Source organism: Lepisma saccharinum, chromosome 6, assembly GCF_977018435.1.
Source record: "Lepisma saccharinum chromosome 6, izLepSacc3.1, whole genome shotgun sequence".
Classification (NCBI taxonomy): domain Eukaryota; kingdom Metazoa; phylum Arthropoda; class Insecta; order Zygentoma; family Lepismatidae; genus Lepisma; species Lepisma saccharinum.
Genome location: NC_139234.1, coordinates 53,310,269 through 53,332,499, shown reverse-complemented (window position 1 = coordinate 53,332,499; position 22,231 = coordinate 53,310,269). Strand labels below are relative to the sequence as shown.

At 37.8% G+C, this 22,231-nt stretch overlaps 2 protein-coding genes across 3 annotated transcripts in view; one reads left to right on the top strand and one right to left on the bottom strand.

Annotated features, from left to right (window-relative positions):
• Positions 1 to 388: 388 nt before the first annotated feature.
• LOC145989392 (uncharacterized) lies at positions 389 to 20,587 on the bottom strand. 2 transcript variants are annotated; one of them, XR_014441834.1, is made up of 5 exons: positions 20,444 to 20,587; positions 17,797 to 17,978; positions 16,850 to 17,330; positions 2,002 to 2,176; positions 389 to 527 (listed from the first exon to the last, which is right to left on the bottom strand). XR_014441834.1 is itself a non-coding variant. In XM_083124735.1 (4 exons), the coding sequence occupies exons 1-4, from the start codon at positions 20,534 to 20,536 to the stop codon at positions 2,102 to 2,104; spliced, it is 831 nt and encodes a 276-aa protein (XP_082980861.1). In that variant the 5' UTR covers positions 20,537 to 20,587; the 3' UTR covers positions 1,527 to 2,101. The 2 variants fall into 2 exon arrangements, 1 of the variants encoding a protein (XP_082980861.1); XM_083124735.1 differs by lacking the exon at positions 389 to 527 and having other exon boundaries at positions 1,527 to 2,176.
• A 226-nt stretch (positions 20,588 to 20,813) lies between these two features.
• The window catches only part of PolZ1 (DNA polymerase zeta catalytic subunit), a 93,955-nt gene continuing 92,537 nt past the window's right edge, over positions 20,814 to 22,231 (top strand). Inside the window, exons 1-2 of the mRNA XM_083123921.1 lie at positions 20,814 to 20,986; positions 21,744 to 21,932. Of these exons, the coding sequence (XP_082980047.1) occupies positions 21,794 to 21,932 (139 nt within the window). The 5' untranslated portion in view covers positions 20,814 to 20,986; positions 21,744 to 21,793. The remainder of the gene's footprint in view (positions 20,987 to 21,743; positions 21,933 to 22,231) is intronic.

Sequence of the window (22,231 nt, the reverse complement as noted above, 5' to 3'; positions counted from 1 at the left end):
ACACAAGTCACAAATTTTACAGGATATAGTAATCTACAAGAAATTGTAAATTGTATAAGAATTTCAAATTTACCTATCTTGCAATAATCTTCCGTATGTCAGATAGATTATTCTGCAAAGGACTAACAAACCAAAGAGACTGAGAGAACTATATTTATTTTCCACGCAGCTTTCTTTTCTTTTCTTTCCTCGATAAAAGCTAAACTGTAAAAAACTTGCCTCAGAGCATTAATAAATACGTATTAATTCAAGGGAATTTGGACTAATAAAAATTGCAATTTTTCACGTCTACGGAAAAAATACAAGAATTCATGCAGAATTCCCAGTGAGTAGCCACCCTGAAAATGACTTTACATAACCATACATAATTCACAAAAAAGTGTAACTTTGCATACCATACATGTTTCAAAATAATTAATTTAACCTCTAGCGGATAGTTGGATTCAAATGAACATAATTTCTTGAAAACTATGTATAATGCAGCTCTTTTTTGTTCATCTTTATACAAATGAAGAAGGTATGGCATGCTGGAATGAAAAAAAAATATTTATTGTTACTATTTTTTAACAAACTCATTTTGAAAATGTCGATTGCTCTTCCAAATATGTGATGTAGCATATGAGTGCATTTATTACTCAAACACCATTTTTTGGTGATACATTTTACTTTTGCATGTAAGAATAAAAATGTTATCACTTTGTGAATAATTTTAGGGGTCCAGCAGGAGATATCAAATTTTCAAAATTACCCGAAAACTAAGTTTGTAAAATTAGTTGCATATTTTCAGTTTTTCTTTTCAAAATTGGGGGACAGGTTACATGCTCTCAAACAGTGGTCTTTTATCTTACTTCCCTGCTATATTCAAGGACAATTCTAGAAGCAATTTTCTGGATTTTTCCCCCCATAAGATGGCAAGAGTGCTTGTTTATTTTTTTTTGCAAGTAGTATCTACTTTTAATGTGACTTGGCATGGGAGCACTGCTGCATTTTTTCTCATTCCCTTTGGACTATCGTGGTGGCCACAGGGGCATGCTGAATATGAATTTTTACATAAAATTTTGATTTTCTTTTTTAACTTTCATTATTGAGAGATAAAATACATACATTTCACCTAAGCTAAGAGTCCTGTCATTCCACACACACGAAAAAGATTCTCTCGATGACAATTAGTTCCTTTAAGATTTTTGTATATATTGCAGCAAGTTTGAAAAAGCATGTACATGAAAAGTTCATGTGCAGAGAGGCTATAGTGTGCCAAAAGTTAGACACTTTCCATGTCATTTGATCACTACTACAGTGACATAGTAGCAAACAATGTGTGTTGCAGAGGGAAGAACTGATATGATTATGTAGATAACATGTAGATTGTCTATTATTGATAACAGCTCATTTTATCAAATATGACTTGCACGTTGTTAGCAGACTATTGACTTGACATTCACTCCAATGATGCAACCAGGAGCCATGATTACCAATCGTAAGATCTTTTGATACCACACATTTTAAGTAAAACTACTAGAAAGATGGCATTGAATTTAATATAAGACAATACAAAATACAATGGTTCTTTAATACAGTCAGGGCACAAAGCGTATTGCACTATATCACATACAAATTGACATCTAATGCCGTGTAAAAATCTCTTGCGGGGACAACTTAACAAAGGTTCAACCTTGCTGGGGGAAGTATTTGCCAGATATATACACAACTCTTGCATCCAAAAATTAAAAAGGGGAGAAAATGTACCATAACTTTATTATAAGCAACCAGAATGCAACACATGAAGTTACGAATTGTTCACTGTTAGTTGTGAAATGCCAAACTGGTCAATTTTTACCCACAATTATAAATTAAATTCATTTTTTTTACAAATATTACATTTTATCACATAGTTCATCAAAAACGAAAGTGGAAGTTATTCGATGTCTTTTTTTTCTTCTGTAAAAATACAAAATTAACTTTAGAATCAAATTACAGTATTATATAAACAAATATATTTACCAAGTTAATTTCCACTGATTAGCTGCTAACAGTTTGTCACATAAAATAAAAAGTATAAACAGATGACAGATTGCTGCAAAAGCACTTAACAAAGATTTCCTCAGGGCCACGTTATCTTCCGTCTTTGTTTCTTAGGAGGTAAGTCTTTTTGCTCCAATGTTTCATTTTCTTGTGCCTGAAAATAAATTTCATTGCAATATGTTAGCAGAAAATCTAGAAGCACAGAAATTGTTCCACGGTACTATTAGCATTGAATAGACTTCAATATTAAAATGTCATTGCTGATGCCTTAGTAGTCAAAATGTAATTCAATAGTGAAGGCCAGATGCCAGAACTAGTATATATAGCATACATTTCTTAACTTTTCTTATTCAAGCTAGGCAAAGAACAAATTTATCTGAATATTTTGAAGAAAAAAAATAAAACATCTTTTAATTTTTGCAATAAAACCTTTTGGCAAGCACAATGCCTCAAAAACCTATTAATTTGTCAAACTTCCAAGATTGACAGTTCTATCAATGCAGTTTTTTTTTTATGTCACTTTTCTACCTCTTCGGTTGAAACATGATGATTAATATGACATTAAAACAGTTATCACGTCATGTACAGGAAACACACTTGTTAAAATCAACACAAACAGCACAACAAAAACTTTTAAAGTGTTTTTATCGTGTTGTTTGTGTTGATTTTAACAAGTATGATGATGAATGTTTGGACAAACACAATGAAACACTCATTTCATAATTGGGAAAAGAGAGACGCGGTAGTATATAAATACGGAGAAACTAGTACTCACTTTTATCCGCGAAGCTGTTTTTTCTTCTTTTTCGATTAATTTCAGTGGCCACTGCCACCATCCTCGTTGGAACTTGCTGCGCTGTTGCTTGGCATGCGTCTTTTGTTCGTAGTTCTCTGGCTGCCGTTAGGTGCGCTGTTAGGTGCACCGTGCATCTTGGTGCGTCGTCTGCTATTTCCGGGCGATAACTGCTGCAGTAGTGGAATCCAAGTGTGGTACGCTTGCCCGCTATCGATGTTTAGTTCGTGCGGGAAGTGCATTATGGCGTGCGTTTCCTTGATTTTGGTGTCTATGAGCGTGTGGGCAGTGTGTTTGACTCGAACCTTTTGAATTTTATGGCTATTGTATTTGATATGTCTAGCAAGACCAGTAGTGGGTTGGGCTTTTTTCGCATCTGCTAGGTGCTGTTGGATTCTTTCATTGACAGATCTGATGGACCTGCCGATGTAATGAGCCTTGCATTCACACTCTGCATCATATACACCTGGGTTGTCAAGGGGAGAGAGGAAGTACCGTTTGTGCTTGTTCAGTTTATCAGTTATTTTGGAGTTGGGTTTGTGCGCTACTTTGATGCCAAATGGGAGAAGGGCTTTGGCTATGCGGTTGGAAGTGGTGGGATGGTAGGGGAAGGCAAACCATTTATATTGGTCACTGGGGGTTGATTGTGGTTGGGCTGTTTGTGGATGGGTTGATTGTAGTAGGTTAAGGTGTCTGACCTGTATTTCCGCCTTACTGCACCAAGTGGAAAGTTGTGATTCAGTGTAGCCATGTTTCAGGGCTATTTCTGTGATGGTGGCTATCTCCTCTCGTAGATCCTCTTCTTTGCCACAGTAGGAGAAGGCTCTTCGATAAAAGTTTAGCCACACATTGGCTTTTTGCTTAGGGGGATGGCTAGAGAGAGCATGTATGTACTGTTTGCCTGCATCCGGTTTTCTGTAGACGGTGGTTATGAATTTGTTAAGTGCATGGCTGATGGTGATGTCCAGGAAGTTGATTTTACCAAGTTTTTCATGCTCTACGGTGAAGTTGAGCATGCTGTTATGATTGCATATGTGCACACACAGGCGAGCAAGATCAATATAATAGACACCTAAGAATAAACACTTGAGTTAACCTTTGAAAAACTGTAATTACAATTACTAACTCTGAAAACATTATATACATCGATTTTGATCAGCTTCTCAAAAAATCACTATACTGTGATTAAATATAATTATGCAATATAACACTTTACATGTAACGTTGGTTATGCATTATATCAATGCGGTACGAAGTAGCAGAGATGTTTACAGGTGTAAGTAAAAAAAAATACTAATCCTGATTAAATAAAACAGTGACATATTGCAAAACAGAATATTTTCAATTTCTATCTGACTTTTACGAAGGGAAACAACATTGATCTCTTTAGTGTCAATATTATGCAGTTTTTCCAAATGTACTCTACACAGCGGCACAGTTTTGGGTCATCGTACTTCGAAAATAGTTCTCGAGGGGATGCAAAGCACAAACAGGGTGGCTACAAACAAGCAGAAATGAAATTCCCTGACATTTCTAGGTTTTCCAGGACAATTACAAACTAAACTAAATTGATGTTTTTGCAAATGGAAATAATAAACTCATACAGATCCAGGTATGGATTTGTTAAGTGCCAATATTATCTTCTATGAAATTGACTTAATTTCTCTATTCTCTATGATTTGAATTCAAACAGCAAAATAGTTAATTTGGAAAATTATTACAATTCACAAGCTAGGGAAGGATTACGGAATTTTATCATATCCAGTACGTTTAAAATAAAATACTTGATTATTTCTAAATGTTGATATTTCCACTGAGGTTTGAAACCCTCTGCTTGCAAGAACCATGAGTGCAGACTCATTTTTCGATGCATAAAGCTACTTCTCTCTTCTCTGTAACTCTTGCATATAAGTGAAACAATTGAATTGTACAAAAGAGTCATATTTCCTTACAAACCACATGGTGTGGACAAAGGGCCTTCAGAAAACCAAGGGGATTTGCATCCAAAGGCATCCACATTTATTCAGCACATTCTTTGTCACATATCTCCCTGGAACAGTGCATTTGCACGTAAATAACCATCTGCCTTAAGACCCGGTCATATTTTTAGTGTAAAATCTCAGAAACCCCCCCCCCCCCCATTCACAGTTGGAGTGGTAAGTGAATTGCACAAAGGCCCATGTGTGATGAAGTTGAAGCAGACTATGTAAGTACCATGCTCTTGTTACCTATGTGTTGGTTATATGTGTAAAAACACACCTATAAGTTTGTTCAGTGCTTGTATATAATTAAATGTGAGAAATCCAAGAATATTAAATGTGTCTTTCCAACATCTTGGTTTATTAATTCATATTTGGGTGGATAAGTCCGGGAAACGTGCTTCTCGCTCCGGATTAAATAGGCTGAAAGTCCCTATGATAAACCAGCAATCATTCCTCGGAATGGATGCTGGTCAACTGGGGACATCCTCCATGTATATGGTCACAGGAGGACAGCGTAGAGCTGCACGGGGATAAGTACGTCCAGGTTACATAGCCAGGTTGTAAATTCATTCAAGCCCAAAGTTGGTGAGTAGGTTAGGTTCACCTATCCTGTTTGCGGCAACGAAACCTGGAGGCACGGATCCCTGGACCAGCCGCGTAGACGACGACGTTCTCTCGCTTCGCCTTCGTTTCGCGTGGATCGCACGACGCTAGATAGCGTTAGGAACTGACAGCCCTTCGATCACATGACGTCTTCGCAAAACGATCAGTATACGCTCGAAACCCAGTAGTTCATGTGTAACTGTAATTTTTCTGTAGCATTGGCCCTTCAAACATGGATCGTGAAGTGAAAGATGCAGTGAAATTAAAACATGAAGTGAACATAGTCATATTTTCATGTTAAAATGTAATTTAGTCCACCTTTACAACACATAGCAATGTATGAAAATGAATAGATGATTATGGGCTGAAACTACCAGGATGGATTTTTAAGCATATATTTGTACAATCATTGTCCCATTAAAAAGATATTTGATATTCTATATATTCGAGCGAAATTACGCTCGAGTGTGGGAGATTCGATCGAGCATTTTTGAGCGAAAGTGGTTCAATGCAGTACTCTAGTATGTAGGTATTAGAAATTTAACGCAAGGAATTTAAAGAATTGCATTGTATAGGTACCTGATTTACCTAACCACACAATAAAACAGGAACACACTGTTAATAACAGCTTCTGAAAGTTCATATACGATGGCGTCCTGAAAAAAGCTCCAATGGTGCCTATATGCTGCACTAGTGGTCAGAGCACGACATACACACATGGAGGCAGAAAGAAGTGGCATGTAGCTGTAATCCGGTACAGTTGCAATGCAGCCGCTTTTGGACAGTTCTACGTTAAAGATTGCAGCTCTCATACAGTCTCCCACCGACTGCGATGTAGCCTACGTGTAGTGATCAGATTTTTGCACGATCAGAATTTGGCACAGAGCCACCAGCAATCCTGTGAGGTGTGCAGACCGGACGTCGTGAGTGATAGTACGGTCAGACGATGGAGCAGACAAGTCACACAAGGCTAATCGAATGTGCACAACCTCATATACAGCTGAGTACATGCATCACTTCAGGTAAGAGACCTTGGCCACTCCTGTAGAGACCTGACCACTAGTGCTCCTTGTACAGACTCATTTACAAACTTTCATCTCTTTGTTTAAATGAAGAGGTTTCTGGCATGACAAGGATTTGACACATACACTGCGGTAGAGATAGTTCCAGTCTTTGCTGTCAGACACATATGCCAAAAGCATACAAAATTTAGTGCATGCTACGACAAATGCCTTTGCCATAAAGGTGTATAGGGGTGTGGAGTTAGGGCCCCACACTTTCTTGATCAAGAAGGTTGGGGAGATGTGATCAGCACCATGCTCTGGTTACCTTTATCCCTCAAAGTTTCCTCCAGGTATCCGCTTGATATGACGCTGGATGGGTACCGGAGCAGTTTGAATAGGTGGAAAAGATCCCGGTTCTCCCTCGCAGGGGATCGACCCCGGGTCTCGCATGGTAGTCAGATGCCCTAACGACTGAGCTCCAATATTTCTCGCTCGACAAATGCAGATGGTGCGCACTTAGCTTGGTTTGTATACAAAAAGGCAGAAGAACTCAACCTCCTAGTGAACAAGCTAAATAGCATCCACCCCAGGCTCAACTTCACCGTAGAGCATGAAAAACTTGGTAAAATCAACTTCCTGGACATCACCATCAGCCACGCACTTAACAAATTCACAACCACCGTCTACAGAAAACCGGATGCAGGCAACCAGTACATACATGCTCTCTCTAGCCATCCCCCTAAGCAAAAAGCCCATGTGTGGCTAAACTTTTATCGAAGAGCCTTCTCCTACTGTGGCAAAGAAGAGGATCTACGAGAGGAGATAGCCACCATCACAGAAATAGCCCTGAAACATGGCTACACTGAATCACAACTTTCCACTTGGTGCAGTAAGGCGGAAATACAGGTCAGACACCCTAACCTACCACAATCAACCCATCCACAAACAGCCCAACCACAATCAACCCCCAGTGACCAATATAAATGGTTTGCCTTCCCCTACCATCCCACCACTTCCAACCGCATAGCCAAAGCCCTTCTCCCATTTGGCATCAAAGTAGCGCACAAACCCAACTCCAAAATAACTGATAAACTGAACAAGCACAAACGGTACTTCCTCTCTCCCCTTGACAACCCAGGTGTATATGATGCAGAGTGTGAATGCAAGGCTCATTACATCGGCAGGTCCATCAGATCTGTCAATGAAAGAATCCAACAGCACCTAGCAGATGCGAAAAAAGCCCAACCCACTACTGGTCTTGCTAGACATATCAAATACAATAGCCATAAAATTCAAAAGGTTCGAGTCAAACACACTGCCCACACGCTCATAGACACCAAAATCAAGGAAACGCACGCCATAATGCACTTCCCGCACGAACTAAACATCGATAGCGGGCAAGCGTACCACACTTGGATTCCACTACTGCAGCAGTTATCGCCCGGAAATAGCAGACGACGCACCAAGATGCACGGCGCACCTAACAGCGCACCTAACGGCAGCCAGAGAACTACGAACAAAAGACGCATACCAAGCAACAGCGCAGCAAGTTCCAACGAGGATGGTGGCAGTGGCCACTGAAATTAATCGAAAAAGAAGAAAATACAGCTTCGCGGATAAAAGTGAGTACTAGTTTCTCCGTATTTAAACACTCATTATTTGCCCAGGTTCCAAACCTGGGACCTTTGGCTTTGCAGTGTGTTACATTGAACACTTCAGCAAGGATGGGCAGTGTAAGAGGCACAAATTGATTGGTAGTGTGAAGCTAGAGTTACGATTGTTCTCTCAAATTTGATTAAAAAGTTATTACACTTGCAAATGGATTGGCAAAGAAATATTTTAACGAAATTACCAATTGTACAATATGAGAATATTGAGTAGCACATTTTGCTGAAGTAAAAAACAATTCACAACAGGATGCAAAGTTTCCATCATGTTTACGAGGAACAGAAATAGATAAGGCATAACTTCACTAGGTAGATGAAGTCCAGTTTTGGGAACATTTTCAGAATTGCATAAAATTTGTGAAAAAAAAGTATTCTAAAGTACTGATATGAATATTACCACTATTCTTTGAACAAAAAGACCATAGCCAGGACTTCCCCCTTGGTATTAAATTTTCATTGTAATTGCAGTGGATACAGTGGTGTGCCCAAGATGGGTGGTTGGTAGGGGTCCAGTATTCATAAAACAAAGGAAGGAAAATGTGCCAAAATGAGAGATTGCTACTTACAAAAAATTTGCTTAACCCCCCCCCCCCCCTTCAAAAATCCTGGGCATGTCACAGAGGGCATAAATAATCCTTCTAAGCAATAATCATCACGGGACATAGCTGATGAAAATTTGGGTGTAGCACAAAGCCCATACTTTTGGGCAAGGTATACTTAAGGGTCGGTCACTTTCTTCCCCTTCTTCAGCACTAATTACATCGGATCCACTAAATTCACACTCCAAAATATCATCGAGCAACTATGTTACCCCCTGGAGATCAGAGAGTGTAAAAACTAAATGCTGTTATGATTGCATATGTGCACACACAGGCGAGCAAGATCAATATAATAGACACCTAAGAATAAACACTTGAGTTAACCTTTGAAAAACTGTAATTACAATTACTAACTCTGAAAACATTATATACATCGATTTTGATCAGCTTCTCAAAAAATCACTATACTGTGATTAAATATAATTATGCAATATAACACTTTACATGTAACGTTGGTTATGCATTATATCAATGCGGTACGAAGTAGCAGAGATGTTTACAGGTGTAAGTAAAAAAAAATACTAATCCTGATTAAATAAAACAGTGACATATTGCAAAACAGAATATTTTCAATTTCTATCTGACTTTTACGAAGGGAAACAACATTGATCTCTTTAGTGTCAATATTATGCAGTTTTTCCAAATGTACTCTACACAGCGGCACAGTTTTGGGTCATCGTACTTCGAAAATAGTTCTCGAGGGGATGCAAAGCACAAACAGGGTGGCTACAAACAAGCAGAAATGAAATTCCCTGACATTTCTAGGTTTTCCAGGACAATTACAAACTAAACTAAATTGATGTTTTTGCAAATGGAAATAATAAACTCATACAGATCCAGGTATGGATTTGTTAAGTGCCAATATTATCTTCTATGAAATTGACTTAATTTCTCTATTCTCTATGATTTGAATTCAAACAGCAAAATAGTTAATTTGGAAAATTATTACAATTCACAAGCTAGGGAAGGATTACGGAATTTTATCATATCCAGTACGTTTAAAATAAAATACTTGATTATTTCTAAATGTTGATATTTCCACTGAGGTTTGAAACCCTCTGCTTGCAAGAACCATGAGTGCAGACTCATTTTTCGATGCATAAAGCTACTTCTCTCTTCTCTGTAACTCTTGCATATAAGTGAAACAATTGAATTGTACAAAAGAGTCATATTTCCTTACAAACCACATGGTGTGGACAAAGGGCCTTCAGAAAACCAAGGGGATTTGCATCCAAAGGCATCCACATTTATTCAGCACATTCTTTGTCACATATCTCCCTGGAACAGTGCATTTGCACGTAAATAACCATCTGCCTTAAGACCCGGTCATATTTTTAGTGTAAAATCTCAGAAACCCCCCCCCCCCCATTCACAGTTGGAGTGGTAAGTGAATTGCACAAAGGCCCATGTGTGATGAAGTTGAAGCAGACTATGTAAGTACCATGCTCTTGTTACCTATGTGTTGGTTATATGTGTAAAAACACACCTATAAGTTTGTTCAGTGCTTGTATATAATTAAATGTGAGAAATCCAAGAATATTAAATGTGTCTTTCCAACATCTTGGTTTATTAATTCATATTTGGGTGGATAAGTCCGGGAAACGTGCTTCTCGCTCCGGATTAAATAGGCTGAAAGTCCCTATGATAAACCAGCAATCATTCCTCGGAATGGATGCTGGTCAACTGGGGACATCCTCCATGTATATGGTCACAGGAGGACAGCGTAGAGCTGCACGGGGATAAGTACGTCCAGGTTACATAGCCAGGTTGTAAATTCATTCAAGCCCAAAGTTGGTGAGTAGGTTAGGTTCACCTATCCTGTTTGCGGCAACGTAACCTGGAGGCACGGATCCCTGGACCAGCCGCGTAGACGACGACGTTCTCTCGCTTCGCCTTCGTTTCGCGTGGATCGCACGACGCTAGATAGCGTTAGGAACTGACAGCCCTTCGATCACATGACGTCTTCGCAAAACGATCAGTATACGCTCGAAACCCAGTAGTTCATGTGTAACTGTAATTTTTCTGTAGCATTGGCCCTTCAAACATGGATCGTGAAGTGAAAGATGCAGTGAAATTAAAACATGAAGTGAACATAGTCATATTTTCATGTTAAAATGTAATTTAGTCCACCTTTACAACACATAGCAATGTATGAAAATGAATAGATGATTATGGGCTGAAACTACCAGGATGGATTTTTAAGCATATATTTGTACAATCATTGTCCCATTAAAAAGATATTTGATATTCTATATATTCGAGCGAATTACGCTCGAGTGTGGGAGATTCGATCGAGCATTTTTGAGCGAAAGTGGTTCAATGCAGTACTCTAGTATGTAGGTATTAGAAATTTAACGCAAGGAATTTAAAGAATTGCATTGTATAGGTACCTGATTTACCTAACCACACAATAAAACAGGAACACACTGTTAATAACAGCTTCTGAAAGTTCATATACGATGGCGTCCTGAAAAAAGCTCCAATGGTGCCTATATGCAGCACTAGTGGTCAGAGCACGACATACACACATGGAGGCAGAAAGAAGTGGCATGTAGCTGTAATCCGGTACAGTTGCAATGCAGCCGCTTTTGGACAGTTCTACGTTAAAGATTGCAGCTCTCATACAGTCTCCCACCGACTGCGATGTAGCCTACGTGTAGTGATCAGATTTTTGCACGATCAGAATTTGGCACAGAGCCACCAGCAATCCTGTGAGGTGTGCAGACCGGACGTCGTGAGTGATAGTACGGTCAGACGATGGAGCAGACAAGTCACACAAGGCTAATCGAATGTGCACAACCTCATATACAGCTGAGTACATTAATCACTTCAGGTAAGAGACCTTGGCCACTCCTGTAGAGACCTGACCACTAGTGCTCCTTGTACAGACTCATGTACAAACTTTCATCTCTTTGTTTAACTGAAGAGGTTTCTGGCATGACAAGGATTTGACACATACACTGCGGTAGAGATAGTTCCAGTCTTTGCTGTCAGACACATATGCCAAGAGCATACAAAATTTAGTGCATGCTACGACAAATGCCTTTGCCATAAAGGTGTATAGGGGTGTGGAGTTAGGGCCCCACACTTTCTTGATCAAGAAGGTTGGGGTGATGTGATCAGCACCATGCTCTGGTTACCTTTATCCCTCAAAGTTTCCTCCAGGTATCCGCTTGATATGACGTTGGATGGGTACCGGAGCAGTTTGAATAGGTGGAAAAGATCCCGGTTCTCCCCCGCAGGGGATCGACCCCGGGTCTCGCATGGTAGTCAGACGCCCTAACGACTGAGCTCCAATATTTCTCGCTCGACAAATGCAGATGGTGCGCACTTAGCTTGGTAATTCAAAACACATCTCACACGACAAATACTGAAAATGTGGCTCCCGTGTGACGGTACATAAGCACTCGATCTCCTGTTAGAACCCCACCACTTTGCTCTGTGATTCAAATAGGTTTGATAGAAGTTGAAAAAATCCTGGAAATACATGATTTAATGTGGCTGTCGGAATTATTTCATGTATAACAAGCATTATAGTTTACTCTTGAATAAAATATTGGAAAACTTGCATGTTCTATGTAACAAACATGGCCTAGAAAAGACAAGAATGTTGGATTGCATGGAATTTTTCGTTGTTTTAGGACTTTTTTTTTAAAAAAAAAATACTAAAAATGCCAATTCACATTTTATGCCAAATTCGCATTATCTCGATATTTCGAACGGGCAAAAAATGTGTGCAGACATCACTGCACATTCATAAACACAACTTCGCAGCAATTACCATTTTGCACGGTTTTCGCGTTTGCGAAAAATCAATGTCCCTACTAATTGGAAATTACTTTCTGGCCATCCCTCGTATAAATCAGTAGATGGAAAGTTAAAATTTAGCAGGGCTGGCAGAGGAAAGTCAATTATTGAAGAAAGTGATTTGTTTTTAAGATTGAATGATTCAAGTAAATATGATATTAAAATATTTACGTATTTATTATTAGTATTTTATTTCATAATATTGGACATTAACTTCACTCAGTGAGAGATTAATGACCATCTCTCAGGAGGTTAAACAGACAGGACAGAGAGTGGTGTTAATTTCATTGCAATACTAGTGTTGCAGTAAATTTGAGGTTGGGAGCATGCACTTGCCAATTTTTATAACGTTCACCAATGCAGATTTATGTTTCACTTTTCATGATGGTATTCAATATATATCCCCTTTTGTTGGATTCTTCTTTGCAATACTAGTGTTGCAGTAAATTTGAGGTTGGGAGCATGCACTTGCCATTTTTTATAACGTTCACCAATGCAGATTTATGTTTCACTTTTCATGATGGTATTCAATATATATCCCATTTTGTTGGATTCTTCTTGATATCTAAGAATAGTGCAATGTCATTGTAAACGTAGGTTAACTTGTGCAAAACCAGTAATACGTCAGGATGATGAAAGAAAACCTTCGCAAGCACTGCTACATTAAATAAGGTGAAGTGAGCCAGAAGAGGAAGAAAATTCCAGCAGCATATTTGCAGTCTAAAGCTCTTCTTGTTTATGCATGTAATTTTTGTTGGATGTTGTAGTTCGAAGACATCCAACAAAAATCAACTATCGGACGGCGCCACCCGCTCCCATCCCCTCCATCTGTTGACAGTTCTGTCCCCTTACTACTCCCATACGGACAAGGAAAAATGATTCAATGCATTTTCAACGTAATATTTAGAGACTTCCCCTCCGGAAATATATCTCTATCTCCTCCTGCCATCACTGGTTTCTGGCGCCGTGGTTGTGTTGTGCATAAAAGTGGCCTAGAAGTTGAGGCCGAAACTTAGCAACAAGATCTCCTGTTCCTGTGCAGAGTTCCATAATGATATTTAAATAAATAAATAAATAATAAAAAAAAAATTTAAAGAAGTCAATCAAGTCAAAATCCCCTGACTTTTTTCACACCTCAAATTCCCTGACTTTTCCCAGTTTTCCAGGTCTGTCACCACCCTGACAAACTACTTTCAGCCTCCTCGCAAGACATCATCAAAAGCAAGCACACTTTCTGTGGTTGTAAAGTTGTTCTACCTATGCACCATGGGTACTAATCGGAACATGGAATATCTATAGAATATCGTTGCAAAGCAAGATATTGCTTACATTTTGGATTTCTTCTTGAAATAGTCAATGTTCCAGTTTTTGTTGTCTCCGTTCTCCTTTCTCAACCCTAAGCTCAACGAACATCCACCCACAATTCGCTGCTATATACTGGAAAAATACGATCTATTAGTTTTCTCATTCCATTATATTTTCTCTTTTGAAGTGAGAGCCAAAACATTCCAAATGCTGGAGCCTCTGGTCTTCACCATCACATATTTTTCATTGATGATAGCTTTCATAATTGTATAAAATTATGTAAGGCAATAAAACAATTTTAAAAACAATAGTGTGTAGGAGAGATTGAAAAGAAGAACATATGTTTTCTTTACTTAAATCTGTCACAGGGATGTGTCTTCTTGAAAGCATGTCATGCAAGCAGACCACATTTTGTAACGAGGGTTGAGGTCTGGACTGCCAGATGACCAATCTAAGGGGGAAATGAAATCAGGCACATTAGTCTCAAGCCACTGCTGGGTTGTTTGTGCCATATGAGCTGGTGCAGAATCCTGCTGAAAGCTCCACTCCTGACCATGAAAAAGTGTGTCATTGAGATCCTTGGCCATTATGTCCATGACTGTCTCCTGGTACACTCAGGCTTATGTTTTTAACCTTTTCTCATAGAAATGGAGCTCAGTGATGCCATCATAACTCAACCACATCATGATTGAAGCAGAATCCCTCTGGACCCTTCTTTTCCTTCTCATGAACTTATAGCATACACCCTGTCATTTTGTGATTTCAAAGCCTCTTCAACAGTAAAACATTTTTCCATTGGTGAACAAGATTCCGTAACAGCTCGTTATATCGGAGACACATTAAAATCGTAAATTTTGTGTTTTGCATGGTTCGTACTTTACAATTGTGTATTGCGGAACATAGTTCAAGGTGCCATTATGCTTTTTACACGAAAACAAACACAATTTTTCACATTGAGAGTAGTTTTTGTTATTCCTTTTTTCGCTTCAGTAACACACAATATGGTGGGCAGAGGTTGACTAGCGTTGTAGATATGCAGTGTTTCCAACCTTCTTCACCGAAAAATAACTACTATCATGTTTGTCACGTGTGCAAATTGTACATTATGCACGGGTAGTTGACGGATAGCACCACGAACCATTTCCGATAAGGTTAGGCAAACTAACTAACTCTCTAGCCTTCTTAAACCCGAAGGTTCATGGCTGCAACAACACAAGTGTTCCATCTGTTCCTATCTTGAGCAAGATCTATATATTCTTTTCCATCCCTACCAATTTTCATTAGGTCTATCTCAACGTTGTCCCTCCATCTTCGTTTTCATACAGACCTCTTACCATCAGGTTTCCCAACAAGAATCCTGTAAACTCTTCTTTCCTCTCCCATTCGTGCCACATGGCCTGCCCACCTAAGTCTTCTTGATTTAATTATTCTAATAATATCTGGACATGAATACAAATTATGTAGTTCTAAATTATGTAACCTTATCCACTCACCTGTATCCTCATCCCTTTTAGGTCCAAATATTTTCCTAAGGATCTTATTTTCAAATACTCTAAATGTATGTTCCTTTCAATGTAAGGGACCAAGTTTCACACCCATCGTAATACTACTGGCAAAATTTCTGTTTTGTATACTTTAAATTTTAGATTCTTACATATTAAACGAAAAGACAAAAGTTTATGAAGAGAGATGTAACATGCATTTCCTGAATTAAGCCTCCTTTTTCTTTCCTCTTTAATATAATTTTCACTTGTTAATATTACTCCTAAGTATTTGAATTTGGAAACTGGTTCAAATGAGTTGTTATCAATAATTAGATTTTGATTATTACCTAACACTTGGTTTTGGTGAGATATTTCTCTTGAAAAATACACGATTTCCCGGTCATATAGATTCCACGATGAAAGAAAATACCTCGACGAACGTTGGGAACCTTAGAGAAACTCATTTCTGTAAGTATTTTCTTCTGTAAAAATGAAGAAATGTGTCTCCGATATAACGAACTGTTACCCAAGATTCTTCTGTATCCATTTGCTGTATAATTCTATCACTCCTGAAGCTCAACTCACATGTTGAAGAAAGCAAATACTCAAGAAATGCTTTCATCACTGGTAGCAAAAATGTTTTATCTTTAGTTGAATTGAAAAAAAAGAAGTCTCACTGGGAAGTGAGATGTGAAGTAATGGAGTAACAATATCAAAAAAGTAATAAATTGCAGTCATACAAACACAAAAATACTGATTTTACTGGCCATCTTTAAAAAAAATACTGACAAATAACAGACTAAGCTAAAAAAATTGACTTTCACTGATTTTACTGACCATTTTCCACCCCTGCATACAACAATAGATGCCGACAATGTAAGTTAAAAGTAGCTTACATTCGTGTGGAATACAAAGGCGTATATTTTTCGATGGACTGACTCACTCAAGAACACAAGGACTACAGTACTCCCATATTTTTTCCTTTCAATTATAATATACCATGCTTTTTCCGTAATTTACTGCATATTTGGAAAAAGAAATACTGAAATAGAGTAATCGCAGGGACATTCTAAACTATAAACACTCAACTGAGTGACAGTCCCACATTGTTGAAGTAGCCATTTCAGAGTAGAATACTATGTATTTTCGTGCCTGTTGTATTAAAAGGGCCTGCCTGTATGCCAAACTTTTTGACCTTAAATAAAATAAATAATTCAAACTAGAAATATGAGGAAATAAGGACCTAAATATGTTCTCACAGAGATAGTCCTCAAATACTTTATGTAATTTCCATTAAACAAACAATTTTGTAACAACATGAAATACTGTTGCAAGTTATACATTGGGGGGGGGGCAGCCTCCCCACCTACGGTTTCAGTGCCCCTGAGTACAAGAGTCTACAAGCAAGCATGGGTAGCACTGAAAAGCAGGAAAAATAACTGACTGTTTGGGAAAAAATATAACCTGGATAAATAAGGTCCCTAGCTACATGCAACTTCCAGTTCTTTTAAAAAAGGGAAACCAGGATGAAGGGGACAGGGGTCAGTGATGATAAGCAGGTGTACATATGTATATGAACTTACCTCTGAACTGCCAGTGGAAGGCCTCTTCAATTTTATCTTCCGTACACTAGTAATAATTATGTCTGCTGAGCCTGCGCTGCCACTAGATTCACTTTTAGCATCACTCGTAGCACCAGATTCATTTTCATTATTGTTCCTGTGAGTACTCGCAATATTCAGTTTTTCTTCAGTTCTATTGCTATCACTCTTTATTTCCTCATCCGTCTTTGCGTCTCTTCTCCTATCCTTGATTACAATATTATCTAAAGTGTCATCTTTCTTTCCCAAACTAACAACAGTTCTTTTTGTTTCAATATTATTGGAACAGTTGGAAGAGACACTATTGAGTTTAATTACTTTCCTCTTGTAGTTAATTTGATCTGGAGGGGGTTTCAGACAATCGCCGTCGGATGGAGATTTTAGGCTGTCACCTGGCTTGATGCATTCGCTCAAAGGCTCAAGTTTTGCAGTCTTAAAGGCCTCTCCATAACAGAAGCTGTTACTGGAAAATAAAGAAGAAAAATATTAAAAATAAGTAATGAGAATGAGGAAGGAATAAAATGTTCACTTTTCTTCAAACTCTAAATAGACAGGTGGCCAAACACGGTGTGGTTTGAGAGGAAGGAAAGCATTCTAAAGTTCCCTGACTTCTCTGGGTATTTCCAGGCCATTGTGTAATGTTTCAACTTAAGTATTTTTATGGAAATATCATGAGAAAAAAAATTGCTCCATCTGTAAGAAATACCATATTTTTCAATTTATTTATTCATTGTTTCAGAGAAGGCAATTCCAGTGTAAGTTTACAGAAACAATTAATTTAAGACATTTCACCCTTAAATGTAAATTACAGTAGTTGTACCCATAACTGGTGTTAAATAATGTTGTATACATGTCAAGAAAATAAATGTGTAAATATTAAGGTAACAGATATAAATGCCCTAATCTAAGCTTAACAGAAATATACATACTCCTTCCTTTCTGGTTCTTCTCTCCTTCTTTTTCTCTCTTGCTTTCTTCTTAATTTTAACAAAACCTTCCCTCTCCTGTTTTCCCTGTATGCTCGCTGGGGTAGCGGCACAGCAACTCGATGAAAAACATCCAGTAACTGAGTTTTTGACATTTGTTCCATACCACATACCTTGATGCATCTCTGAAGAAAGAAAATTCAATTAATAATAAATTGGCCAAAGGTGTTTGTTATGTTTTATTAAATATATATGTATTTTAATTGCTTGCAACAGCATTGGCCCTAAATGTCTTACACTGTAGTATTGTAAATATATTTTTATCTTGCAGTGATTTGTAGAAAATTCCCTCTGAATATCATGTACTCCTTTTTTCATTCACAGTAAAAACATTGAATTTGAGTAAGAGGTAACTTTCATCTAATCCTTTTTACGTGTTTCTTCAAATGTCTTTATAAATATTTCTTAAATTATCGACATACGACATCTTCAAATACTTTTTAGTTACAAATTGTACTGCTCTGTCGAGGGCAGGTCGATCTGGAAGCTTTGTGCAGATTAAAAATGAAGAATCCTGGGTAACAGCTCGTTATATCGGAGACACGTTAAAATCGGATATTTTGTGTTTCTCATGGTTCGTACTTACGAACTGTGTATTGCGGAACATAGTTCAAGGTGCCATTATAATTTTTACAAGAAAACAAAAAAAAATTAACATAAAGAGTATTTTTTGTTATTACTTTTTTTGCTTCCCTAACACACAATATGGCAGGCACACATTGACTACCGTTGCCAGTATGCAGTGTTTCCAACCTTGTTCACCGAAAAATACCTACTATCGTGTTCGTCACGTGTGCAAATTGCACATTATGCACGGGTAGCTGACGGATAGCCCCACGAACCATTTCTGATAAGGTTAGGTTTGGTTAGGCAAACATAGTTTGTTTGTTTTTTTAAAAAAAGGGGGGGGGGTTGGAAACATGCAATGGTTCACGTAGGAAAGCAATGGCAATTGTCGGTGAGATATTTCTTTTACAAAATACATGATTTCCCAGTCAAAGAGATTCCACGATGAAAGAAAATACCTTAAAATACGAACATTAGAAACCTTAGAGAAGCTAATTTCCGTAAGTAGTTTTTTGTGTAAAAATGAAGAAATGTGTCTCCGATATAACGAACTGTTACCATCTACCAAATCCTGTGCTGAGCAATACCAGAACAATTTACTGACATACACTCTGCAACATGAAATAAGTGTACAGAATGCACCTACTAAACCTACTTCAAAAGGGACAAGATCATTTTTATTTGATCTCATTCTTTCTCTCTCTCTCGCACACACACACACACACAGGGAGTGAGAGAGTGGATGAATTAGAATATGACTGTAAACCTACAATTATGTTCCATAATTTTCTGTTGCAAAGTCAACTGACAAAAAAAAAAGGAAGAATGGTCCGTCACTAATAGGGTACGCTTGACCCTCTGTACCCCCTGGAGAAAGTGAAATATTTTGCATGGTTTATGAAGATTAGCCCCGTCTAGTTCACTGCACTTTTTGACTTGCTTTGACTCTCTTTGCACCGAAGCATCTAGTTCCTTGATTTCAAGTCAAGTAGTGTACTTGGTGTCTGCACTACCTTTCGGACTGGTGTGTGTTTGGTGTATGGTCACGTGGTGCATGCTAACTAATCAAATGCCCGTTTAAAGCAGCAGACAGGCATTTGTTGAAATCTTCTGAACTTGAACATCACTTTCCGTCTAGTTGGTTGAACGTAATTTCCTTGCACCACTCTGACACTGGATAAGTTTATGGACGTTTTCAGTTGATTTTTGCTTGCGGAAATGTGTTATTGCGAACTAAAGTAAGTCTGCTACCTTAGCGTGTTACTTTACTCTGTAGCAGAAAAGCCCGAAGGTTTGCACAAGTGAATATAGCACCCAAAACGACTTTCTACAACAGCAGCCATAATTTTACGTCGTTAGGTTAGGTAGGTGATAGGTATTTTCGACGTGTTATTTCGCTATTTTAGAGTGCATACAAACAGTTTTTGTTAACAAAAAGCTGCAAAAATACTCCGAAATTGCAGGTTTTCACTTACGTGGGCCATACTTTGGAATCAAACATACTTTAGTTGTGCTTTCCTAACGCTGGAACCACTTTTAGATTACGTTAAACATTAAAAACTGTAGATTAAAAAAAAATCGACGTATTTAATTTTTGGTTTATTTTCTATTTTAAAATTGTTATTATTTGAGGGGGTACAGTGGGTAAACGGGGCACCGCTGCTTATTTTGCCAGCACACATAGACGACGTATTGCAGTATGATAGGCTTGGGTTCGAGTCCTGGTCGAGCATACAATTTTCGCTTGTATTTCTACACGTAATCGTAATGTTTATTAAAGGGCATAAAGGAAACAGGTTGTCCTGGCCATTCTCAAACTTCCTTTACTGAATTTTGCCTTTTTCTGCATAACTTCAAATGTTATGGGCATGATTATAACAGTATGTACACGGAGTATTGCCGTGGTCAATCAACTTTACCGCACAAAATCGCGTGTGGAGTGGTCAGTAACATATGATTTACTTAATAACAGATCTTGGAGAAAAAAATGACAAAAATATTTAATACGAACGAAGCAGCTCACCGACTGCAATATTTCAAGAAGATTTTCCTGCGTCAACAATTCTGGTTGCAAATATTGTAAAACCCCGGCTTCTTCCCTTTCTATAGACGCCATCTTTAAAGCACTTCAAGTACACGTCAGTGCTGCCAGAAAGTTTTTGCTGCGCACTGTGTTCGTACCCCAAACTTGCAACAACAACAAAATAATTATGTCGAGTATGAAACAGCGAGGATATTTAGTATATAAATTTTTGCCACTCTACATTTCTTATTCATATTTTTTTATTTCGGGGGGGGGGGGGGGGTAAGAACAACAAGAAACATGATGACTTGGCTTGTGCTTCCACCTGGTGTATAGCGTATTCTCCGCCAATAGGATTACATAAAGCTGATGTTTTGCGCACTTTGCGCGAATTGGTGGGGGGAGTGTTTTGCATGCAATGGTGGCATAGAATAAGTAGCGAGAAAATTGTATGTAGGTTAGGGAAGAATGACTGACTGCATTCAAGTAGTCAAGGTATAGAAAGAGTGCCAGATTGTATGCCTTACAAGGAACAAGCGACTGGTAAGTTGACAACATTCGCCATGTAATTAGTTTCAAATTTTACCGTAGATGAATAATTGCATGAATTGAATCGAATGAAGGCCTGTTCCATTTTCATTTTGTAATTTTAATAACATGTATTATTCTTCTGTCATATATATTTTTGTATTTACGGAATTTTCAATTGTTTGTATTGGAAAAACTAAATTCTTCATACATAAAATATGATTTTTGTGGACGGTATTATAAGATAAATGATTGACAGTTTACCGCCATATTTTGTAGTCACAAATTTAGCATTTTTATCTGAAATAAAATCAGATATGTCTATAGCATATAGAACTAGGAATGTGGTTGTTAATCTTTGTGATCAACAGTTGTTAGCATTTTTAATTCAAAATTGCTTGTGGACACAAACAATTTGCTATTATTTGTAAACATTGAAAGGTACGATTCGTAGCGGGCTAAGGTAGATTGGCTGTGGATGTGATTTTTTCTTTGACAGCGGTTTTGCCATGCGCGTGCAACGTATGTATATGATTATTTGTTTCAACTTCTGTTCCATTGTGTAAGAATACGTTGTTTAATGAGGGTTTTTTCTCATACAATGACTGAATGCTGATGTCATTTAATGCACAAATTGTGGCAAGAAAGCACTTCTATACAGATTCTTAAGAACATAATACATTCTTATTTTCTTAAAAAGGAACTGAGATAATATTTGTACTTATATTCTATTTTTTTTCTCTTCAGTTAATAATAAAATGTTTGATTGTAGGTATCAACTGGCCTCCTCCAAGATTTATTGCACTATGAAAAACGTGAATAATGTTTGGAATACGCATTGTAACAGTGGATCATTATATGAATCCTCCGATCCCAGGATTGGATCCTGTTTATTCTGAATTTCGTGGCAGTGAAGTGAAACATGTGCCTGTTATTAGAATCTTTGGAGCCACAGCAGCAGGTAAGCTTTATTTAATATCTAAAAAATGTTCTCTACAACACACGCCCTATCATTAAGATCGAAATTTTCACAGATTTCTTGTCAATTAAATCATTATTATAAATGTTACTAAGTATTGAAGAATAAGTTGTAATGCTGTTTTAAGTAACTTCTTAGTATACCATTGCAAATCTTTTTATATTTATGATTGTTCTTATTCGTTATTTGGGTGTCTGTGCAAATATTCTATGATTTTGTCACTTTTCCGGTTTCATTAAGAGTACGTGACATTTTAGCAGACTGTCAAAATAACTGATTAA